Consider the following 9,473-nt stretch of genomic DNA (forward strand, 5'->3'; position numbering starts at 1 on the left):
GCGCCACCTTTCGGCTAGATTTTCATTATTTAAAAATGGCGTTCAGGATAATATATAACTTTAAAATGAAAATAACAAAAACATAACATTGATTACCGACTTTCCCCAATTTACCTCCCTACAAATCTTGGTATGCTAACAATAACCATTAACTCTGAAAAATATGGGCAACCATAAACCAGTAGTCATAAATATTTATTCAGTTTAGTACAATAGGTAAGCATGCACAGGTTAATAATAGCATTTTATGATGATTCGTCTTTGAACAACAGTTTATTGCAAGTAGTAAGCCGTAGAAGGACACGACTCCTTTTTGGAGCGCCCCGAATAGTTTGCACTGTAAGCTGTGGGTGTGTGTGTGTGTGTGCCAGTGTGTGAGAATGCCGGGGATTCCCCGACAACAGCCTAACATATTAATTATAGTAAGATAGTAACGAACGCAAGGGTAAGCCACAATTGAAAATCACATTTGTGGTTCTTAAGTGAAAGAATGCAATGAACCAAGAGGCCGGAACGCAATAAACAACAACAAATGCCGCCGAGTGCTATAAGTGGTGTATGGACGATCCTCGGGATCAACAGCTTGCAAAAATACATTTCTCTCTGTTTGCCGAAAATAGTTATTCTCTATCTGCCTAAATCTCTGTAATTTCCATGGTACATCACTGTTTGACTACCGAAACTGGAGCTATTGCTAGATCTGATGAGTCGGTGCTTTTGAGTGACTATCTCCGCAGATCAATGACCTTGATCTTGGCCTGGTTATCCATTCGGATGTGCTGCGCCTCCATGAAGAGCGGCGGGTCATTAGGATGCGGATGAAAACCCGACTGGCGACATTGGGCTATGTAGTCCAGGCCGTAATGTGGCGTGAGTATAAAGAAACCAGTACTGGAAGCGAATGATATGGATACCAGATAGTCAGGTGTTGTCTACAGTGACTCATTCGATGACTCACGTGTTGTACTTAGGCGCGCACACAATGGCCAAGGCTTCGGGCATCATAATCTGATAGGAGCAATGCGTATGCAGGTCAACGGAGGACAAAAACGCAGTCTGGGTTGGATGAGTCTGGGGAAGAAGGCTATTTCTCAATTCAACGTTATAAAACTAAGAACTTGAAACCCACATGAATCCATCCCAGCGTAATGAGCTGCATCTGGTCCTGCACATCGAATATCTGCTCCTCGTGCATCGTGTTGCAGCTGTCCGGAGTTCCTTGCTGTTGCGGCGTAATGATGTGAGTGATGTACAGCTGGTTCTGGGACAGATGACCAGCCAGTACGCCGCATGTCTCAATGTTTTTCGAGGTGTTGGCCAGGGCCAGCTTCAGAAACACCTCCATGGTGTCCCCGGGCACGTAAACGAGGCGCAAAGAGCCAGCCAGCAGAGAATCTGTGCGGTTGTAAGATGGCTTCTGATTGCGATCGAAGCTTGGCTTGGAGCTAAAAATATGGATATGCTTAAAAGAGAAATCATGTTTCGCTTAATGATATATAAGCGAACCGTAGTCCTAAACTGAAGTTTGCATAGCTGTTCAATCAACGTCAAACACCAATCCTATAATCTCATAAAGTAGTTCAGATAACACAGATAAACTGCTTGAGGAAACAATCAAGTTAAGGGAACTATCAGTTTTTTTATCAAGTATATTTAAACTGGGGATCGGTTTATAGCTAACGATTGCTCGATAAGAAAGTCTATGTTTGTTTGGTTTTTCAATTTCAAACCTCGATTGAGGCGAACGCACTTTATAAGGCACATGAATTGGAGCCCTGCTGTGGTTACGTGTTCACAGATATTCTTGAGGTTTCATCATTTAAACAAAGCTTTAAACAAAGAATTAACATATTGCTATGCATTTGTCATTGGAAATTTTGTTTAGTTAGCTTTTTTTCTTACTTGGTTGTCTTATCGGTGGCTGCTTCGCTGGCAACGGGCAGCAGGAGTCCCGATCCCGGCAGGCTGCGATTGGCGCCCGTGGGAAAGTCATTGGGGTAGACCACCTGGTCAAGCAGGCCCAGGTCCGGAGCCGATGGCTGGTTGCCTTCGTCGATGAGCACGTGCAAATTGGCCGGGATGAGGGATGGAATAGCACTTGAACCTGCCTTCTCCCTTTCCTTCTGCCTCTGACGTTCCCTTTCCCGCTCCCGTTCGCGCTCCAGTTCTTTGACCCGTTCCGCCTCCTTGCTGGCCAGAAACTGCTCGTACTCTCTTTGGTAGTGCGTTAGTAGCTTGGCTCTCAGCTTCTCCGTCGTGGGCATAATCTCGTCCTTAATCTTCCTGTTAATATCCCGCACCTCGGCCTTGACGCTGCCGTAATCCGGGTGCTGGCGGATCTTCTCAATGAACAGGGTCATATAGCGCAAGTACAGGATGAATGCGTTTTCGTGGTTGCCCTCCCGCAGGTAAACATTGGCCATGCGCAGCATCTCGGTGCCAGAGCGGTAGTACCTGCAAGGACATTGGGTGAGTGTGAGGAACTGAGAGCCCACAAGTCCTTGGGCAATCAAGGTCACAGCCTTGCGGGAAACGGCCATGGAAGCGAAGGACTCACCGCGTGACTGGCATGTTCTTGTCCACCTCGATCAGGTTGCCGCAGTGCGACAGGTGCTTCATCCTCTCCTGCGGCTCCACGTCGCCCATGCTCATGTCATTCACAGCCTTCGACATGGTTTCACTTGCTCCTCCCGAAGTTCCAGCTCTTCCTCGCGCTTTCCACTGCCGTGTTTCCTGGACTCCTTTGCGTATTGTCTGGGTTACTGCTCGCGCGGACTGGACGCACTCTTGGTTGTCAATCAAACGCTATTCCGCAATCTTCTTCCGTGCAGAATTACTCATAATTACGCAGGGCGTCCTCTGAAAAAGCTGGAAACAGCTGTTCTCCCACGCAGTCAGCTGTGCGCGATTGACTGCGAAGAGTCATCGACGCTCTATCGATACTAATCGATAATAACAGTAGCAAAAGGAATATCGGTTTTCGAAACGAACGTTACTTCTTGAATTTAATATATCTAGATTGTTTTTTTGCTACAGTTTATTAATGTGAGTAAAATTTATGAAAAAACTTTTATACTTGAACCTTATTTCATGTAAAGGAAACAAAATTACCGAATGCATTGAATTAATACTTAAGGTAAAACCTGCAGTGTCCAATACATTAGTCCACCAGCTTGTTCGTCTTGAAGGTGACATAATCATAAAGGAGTTAATATAATATTATAGCCATCTAAGAGTACATTGCAAATTTGGGTTCTAGAAAGCGAGCCGTATATTCCCCTGCCAATTGCACGTACTTAATCCGTGTCGCTGAAAATAAAACACGGCTAATCTCGGCTAATATACTCAAAGTTAAGCGATAGTTTAACCTTATCAATTGGTTATTTTAAAGACCCCTCAGCTCGATCGATCGTAAAGAATCAACTGGGAGCCCATTCAGTAGTAGCGCGTGTCTCGATCCCGAAAGAAGTCGGCAGGAAACTTTTTCTGGCGTGAGTTAACTTTCAGAATAAGCCATATACCATATAGAAAATTTCATGCAATTATACGTTTAAATATCGAGGACTTGGAGTGCGAAATTATCTTGTTTGCAGGGGTCAAAGTGCGCACTTGTTTACCTGCGGGTATTAGCACTGTGGGGCCCAATCTCGTACTCCCGATCTACGGAAACTAACGATATGATAAGCTATCGGCGCATTATTTAAAGCATGGACAACGGGCAAAACCAAGAATACACCTAGAAAAAAGGGAAGAGACCTTTTATTAAGATTATATATCTTAGGCAATCGATTCGATAGGTGTACCTTCTTAGCTCAGAAGAAGTTATATGTTTTCTTAACATTCATTAATCACATAAATATGTGATGCGTTTGAAATTCCCATCGAACATGGATTTGTATGAGCGAAATGGTTGAGCGCTTGAGCGACTGACTGAAGGATTGATGGCAGCTGCGCCCCACAAGCGCCCAAAAAAACTGAGAAGCCAAGCCAAAGAGCCGAAAACCCATTCACAGATCAAAACGCCGAGAGCCGAAGTCCCCGATTCAGGTTCGGCTTGGGGAATCGAGTGCGGCTTGGTTTTCAGCCGAAATGGTTGGCTCGATCCGATCAGTCGAGTGCGAACTTGGGCGCAAAACAGGCGACGACCCATTCCCACGGCTCGGTTTCGTTTCGAGATAGTTTCGTTTTGGAGGGGAGCGGTTCGAAAAAAATCAAAAAACAAACTGTCGCGTTCGTGGAAAGATAAATAAATCGAAAAAAGCGGGGGCCAGCGTGTTTTGAAATCGGCCTTTGGCATCGACAAGCGCCAAACTGCAACTGCAAATGCTGCACATTATCCATTAATTGGGCAGATAAGAAGCGTGTGATAAGCGCAGAGCACATATAACTACGGCTATTGAGCCACCACTGCGATTGAAACAGTGAATGTGAGTGCTGGAGCTAATAAGCCAGGGTCAGGCCGCCCGAAAAAAAGGAGTTCACATTGCATAACCCTCAAAACAAGTCCAAGCTTCCCGAAATCAGTGCAAGTAACCTCAGATATGTGTGTATAGCCTAGCCTACTACTCATCTTATAAAAGGCTCATCAAACGAAATCTTCTGTAATTTGCTCAATTGGCGCGTTTGTCCGGCGATCAGCGTTTGGCGGCCCGTATCCAAGAGATACTTTTCCACCTCCGTAACTTTATCTTTGGATTGCTCTCTTGCTGTAGCGAGCGTTACATTTTCGAGCCTCCAGGCGATTGCAAAAGTATCTGGAATCTGAAATCGAAATCCGAACACGAGATACGTGTGCCGGGCCATTTGTATCTGTATCTGTATCTTTGTATCTTGTGCTTTGTATCTTGTGAGATGGCCCTGCAGCTGATAGTCACTTCGGCTTTTTATGGCCGAGCATACTTATTTAATTTTCGTTTTCAATGTCAGCCGCGCGGTGTGTAAATTATGCAAAGTGTTCGGCGGATTATGGGAATCGGATCGGGTGGTGGTCAGGTGGATGAGCCACTGGCACTGCTTTACATGCGCGGCAATTACCCACTCGATTTCCTACTTAACGCCTTTTGCGGCAATCCGCACTGAGAACAGACAATTTCTATGTGGAACCCAGTGCGCATACAAAAGAAGTCGATTCATCATTTAGCTCGAAACAAAAGCAGGCGGATAAAATAGGGAAATGGTTAGGATAGGGGCAACGGAGGAGGTGGTGCTAATGCGGGAGTGAAAAACACCAACCACTTTTGGTTTTAATACGTACCATGCCGGTCAGCTGAGAAGTATCTATTGTATCACATGGGCGCCATATAGTCATCAGCTTACTCAGAATTGATTTGAATTGATGAGGAAGAAACAACTAAAGATATACGAAGAATAAAATATTATAAATATATCTACAAGTGAGATGTACTATGCAGAACTTGTGTATTGAAATTCTGTGATTTTCGAGATCAGAGCTAGTGGTTCTATTCCATTGACCGCAGCTGTACGCTAACCATTGGGCCGCTGAAGAAGCCGCCTGGTTTCGCAACTGATAGAAACCGGTTCCGGAGACGCTCTTCAGCTGCTGATAAGAGATGTCCCGACTGTTTTATTCAACTGCGATTCGGCTGCTTGCATTGTTATTATAAATTATTATTATTGTTATTGCCACACGGCGCGTTATTGTTATTGTCAGTGGGTCTGCCGGAGGTCACGCCCGCCTCAATCTCAACCCCATTCGAAGTGCGATTGCGAACGGTCGCGGGGCATTTGCATTTGTCCGCTTTATCTATAACCGATTGACGGATGACGGCCAAGTGGATCGGATTGGATCCAGCTGTCCAACTGTCAATCGATGGCTGCTTTCATCACCTTCGCGTTTTGTTGCAGATACTTGCAACACATGATTTGAGTTGCCATTTACGAGCGGGGTATCTTCATTTCTGCGCATTTAAGTTGGCTGGGGAAGATTGCAGATACATATAAGACTATCACCCGGAAAAATAACTGATCAAAAGATTGAAGTGAATTGAAGGGTATACAGCTAATTTCAAACGTAAATACTTCGATTTATTTTAATGTTTCAAATTAGTTTAACGACCTATTAATTTACTGATTCACTGATTCATTAATTTGATTATTAGGGTATAAATAATTAAGCAAACGTACTGAAAACTCACAGATACTCATAATTTTTGACTAGGATTTGAGCTTAATTGCCCAAAATGCGGTTACACATTGTATATTTATTAATTATATCGTGGTAGCTAAATGCTAACTGCTACTTGACATGATCGCTCAAAAATTGTGTGTTTTACCATGGTTAGTTGGTTAGTACTTTTACCGCAGATAAACTTTTTTAATTGCTCTTTGAAAATTACGTTAAACACGAAAAACCCGTTTTTATTTTAGATAGGGGTGTTACCATACGATTCTTTAAGCAATTGATAAACATTTAAGACTAATGAATGGTATTTGTTATATGTCCAGATTTAAGTTAAGTGCTCAAATCAACGATGGCAAATAGGAAGGTGGCCTTCTTGGCCTTTCTGGCCGTGAGTTTCCTGTGTGGATTGGCCAGTGCCACCTACAAAGTGGGCGTTGGCCGCGCGGATATCACAGGACCTCCAGTGGAGATCAATTTCGTAAGCATGATTAAGGGTCTTCTGAGTGTTAAGTGATCTATATATAGGATTTCCTCTGATAGATGGGTTATGCCAACATCAAGCAAGTGGGTCGTGGCATCCACACCCGCGTCTTTGCCCGTGCCTTTGTGGTGGAGGACGAAAAGGGCAACCGAGTGGCCTTCGTGAGCGCAGATGCCGGAATGATGGGCTACGGATTGAAGAGGGAGGTGATAAAGCGGCTCCAGGCACGTTATGGCAACCTGTACCACAATGATAATGTGGCCATCAGTGGCACCCACACGCACGGTGCTCCTGGAGGATTCCTGATGCATCTGCTCTACGACATCTCCATTCTGGGCTTTGTGCCTCAGACCTTTGAGGTGATGGCTCAGGGACTGTATCTGGTGGGTTTTAACTTTCAACTGAATTTGTCGAGGAAATAAATAATTAATTTATATTATAGTGCATCAAGAGGGCAACGGACAACCTGGTAGATGGTCGTATTTTGCTGTCCAAGACTACCGTGCTAAATGTTAACATCAATCGATCGCCCTCATCCTACTTGAGAAATCCCGCCGAGGAACGTGCCCAATACGAGCACGACACGGATAAGACCCTGACCCAGCTGCGATTTGTGGACCTGGAAAACAACCTCCTGGGCGCCTTCAACTGGTATGCGGTTCACGCCACCTCCATGAACAATACCAACAGACTGGTGACCAGCGACAATGTGGGTTACGCCGCCCTGCTCCTGGAAAAGGAGTACAATCCGAACAAGATGCCCGGAAAGGGCAAGTTCGTGGGTGCCTTCTGCTCATCCAACCTTGGCGATGTGTCCCCCAATATAATGGGTCCCAAGTGCTCGATCTCCGGCAACGAGTGTGATCTACTGACCTCGCGTTGTCCCACTGGCGAGGGAGATTGCTTTGCCTCCGGACCCGGCAAGGATATGTTCGAGAGCACCCAGATCTTGGGTCAACGTTTGGCGGATGCTGCTCTGGGACTGCTCAACGAACAGAGCCAGGAGTCCACGGCTCGGGAGGTCACTGGAGATGTGAGGTTCATCCACCAGTTTGTGGACATGCCCAACTACAATGGAAGCACCTACAATCCGATGAGCAGGAAGGTCGACAAGGTCAGGGGTTGTCAGCCGGCCATGGGCTACAGCTTTGCTGCTGGTACCACCGATGGACCTGGAGCCTTCAGCTTCGAGCAGGGAACCACCACGGACAACCCCATGTGGAACTTTGTGCGCGACTTCATCGCTGCTCCCACGCAGGAGGACATCAAGTGCCACGAGCCCAAGCCTATTCTACTGGCCACCGGCAGGGTGAGTTCTTCCATTAATAACTTATTATTAACTAAAAAGCAAGTCTGAAAAAAACAATAGCGATTTGAAAAGAATTTCATAAATTGCCAAAAGGTATGCAGTACAAAAACTCTTACGATTTGTTTGGAACTTTGTAGAAATATGTGTGCCTTAGAAAATATATTTAAATGTGTGTTAATAGTGCAAAGGAACAAATTGCCAATTTTGAAACAGAATACATACATTTATGTAGTGGATTTTGTTTTCATGATGCACATTTAAGTGGGGTAATTTAACTGAAACGAAACGCAAATTAGTTGTCAGCTCATATAAATCAAGGTAAGATAGTTATAGACAGGTCATCATTTAATGCCCAATCGTTATTTAAAAATCGAAGTGCACTTTAAGCATATCTAACATGTATATTATCCACTTTTTAGGCCACCTTTCCCTATGAGTGGCAGCCAAAGATTGTCTCGGATCAGCTACTAAAGATCGGCGATGTGATCATAGCCGCCGTGCCCTGCGAGTTCACCACAATGGCAGGACGTCGTCTGCGAAACCAGATTCGAGCGGCTGCCTCCGCCGTCGGAGGCATCGACACCGAGGTGATCATCGCCGGACTGACCAACATATACACCAGCTACACGGTGACCCCGGAGGAGTACCAGGCGCAGCGTTACGAGGCCGCCTCCACGATCTTCGGTCCCCACACCCACTCCATTTACATGGACGTCTTCGAGCGCCTGACCAAGGCCATGATGCGGAATGAGACCGTGGATGCGGGTCCAAGTCCGCCGTACATGAATGATGTGATGCTATCGCTGAACACCGGAGTTCTCTTCGACGGACACCCCATAAACACCGACTTTGGGTACGTGAAGTCGCAGCCCAACAAGGAGTACGGCATCAACGAGACGGTGAAGGTCACCTACATATCCGGAAATCCCCGCAACAACCTCTTCACCGAGAAAACCTACTTCACCATCGAGCGAAAGATCAACGAGGATCGCTGGAAGGTGGCCTATACGGATGCCAGTTGGGAGACCAAGTAGGAACCGCCAGCTCAAGATTGTAAATGTTGGTACTCAATTGAATTATTACTTTCAGAATGGTCTGGCACCGCACCAATACGATCCTGGGCTTCAGCGAAATGGACATCTACTGGGACATCAGTCCGCAGACTCTTCCCGGGGAATATCGCATCCGGCATTCCGGGGAGTACAAGTACATCCTGGGCGGAAAGTATCCCTACGAGGGACTCACGCACTCCTTCACCGTTAAGGAGGACTAGGATTCGATATCCGCGTGGCGTGATTTTATAAATATTCCTGGCCAGACAGTTGTCGGGCCCATCAAAAACAAAAACCAACACTGAATCCATGTATTTATTTACCATTTGTAAGTGACGAAGGAAAAGCTTTATTTTTGCGAACGCGAATAAAAAAGATGCCAAATTATGTTGAAACTAAGCAAAAGTGTTTTTAATTTGTGTCGAAATGGCTGTTTTTTAGTCTTTTGACAATGCTTCATCTGTTAACAATTACAATTCAAATTGCCCG

General features: G+C 45.5%; 2 protein-coding genes across 3 annotated transcripts; one reads left to right on the forward strand and one right to left on the reverse strand.

Moving 5' to 3' along the window:
- Nucleotides 1-125: 125 nt before the first annotated feature.
- Nucleotides 126-2,673, reverse strand: LOC6612868 (STAM-binding protein-like A). The gene is made up of 5 exons (XM_002037324.2): nucleotides 2,558-2,673; nucleotides 1,903-2,454; nucleotides 1,130-1,445; nucleotides 959-1,071; nucleotides 126-891 (listed from the first exon to the last, which is right to left on the reverse strand). The coding sequence occupies exons 1-5, from the start codon at nucleotides 2,671-2,673 to the stop codon at nucleotides 726-728; spliced, it is 1,263 nt and encodes a 420-aa protein (XP_002037360.1). The 3' UTR covers nucleotides 126-725.
- Nucleotides 2,674-3,394: 721 nt separating this feature from the next.
- LOC6612869 (neutral ceramidase) lies at nucleotides 3,395-9,383 on the forward strand. 2 transcript variants are annotated; one of them, XM_032720757.1, is made up of 6 exons: nucleotides 3,395-3,491; nucleotides 6,466-6,620; nucleotides 6,683-7,006; nucleotides 7,066-7,932; nucleotides 8,352-8,962; nucleotides 9,022-9,383. In XM_032720757.1, exons 2-6 carry the CDS (start codon nucleotides 6,492-6,494, stop codon nucleotides 9,203-9,205), a joined length of 2,115 nt encoding a protein of 704 aa, XP_032576648.1. In that variant the 5' UTR covers nucleotides 3,395-3,491; nucleotides 6,466-6,491; the 3' UTR covers nucleotides 9,206-9,383. The 2 variants fall into 2 exon arrangements, with proteins under 2 accessions (XP_032576648.1, XP_002037361.1); XM_002037325.2 differs by lacking the exon at nucleotides 3,395-3,491 and adding an exon at nucleotides 4,112-4,427.
- Nucleotides 9,384-9,473: the final 90 nt, after the last annotated feature.

This window comes from Drosophila sechellia, chromosome 3R (assembly GCF_004382195.2).
Source record: "Drosophila sechellia strain sech25 chromosome 3R, ASM438219v1, whole genome shotgun sequence".
Classification (NCBI taxonomy): Eukaryota; Metazoa; Arthropoda; class Insecta; order Diptera; family Drosophilidae; genus Drosophila; species Drosophila sechellia.

Coding starts and splice junctions, on each gene's coding strand:
- LOC6612869 (XM_032720757.1), top strand. CDS start 6,492: ATGGCAAATAGGAAGGTGGCCTTCTTGGCCTTTCTGGCCGTGAGTTTC. Junction 7,007..7,065: donor TGGCTCAGGGACTGTATCTG/GTGGGTTTTAAC, acceptor TTTATATTATAG/TGCATCAAGAGGGCAACGGA. Junction 7,933..8,351: donor TTCTACTGGCCACCGGCAGG/GTGAGTTCTTCC, acceptor TCCACTTTTTAG/GCCACCTTTCCCTATGAGTG.
- LOC6612868 (XM_002037324.2), bottom strand. CDS start 2,673: ATGTCGAAGGCTGTGAATGACATGAGCATGGGCGACGTGGAGCCGCAG. Junction 2,455..2,557: donor AAGAACATGCCAGTCACGCG/GTGAGTCCTTCG, acceptor ATGTCCTTGCAG/GTACTACCGCTCTGGCACCG. Junction 1,072..1,129: donor TTACGCTGGGATGGATTCAT/GTGGGTTTCAAG, acceptor CTTCTTCCCCAG/ACTCATCCAACCCAGACTGC.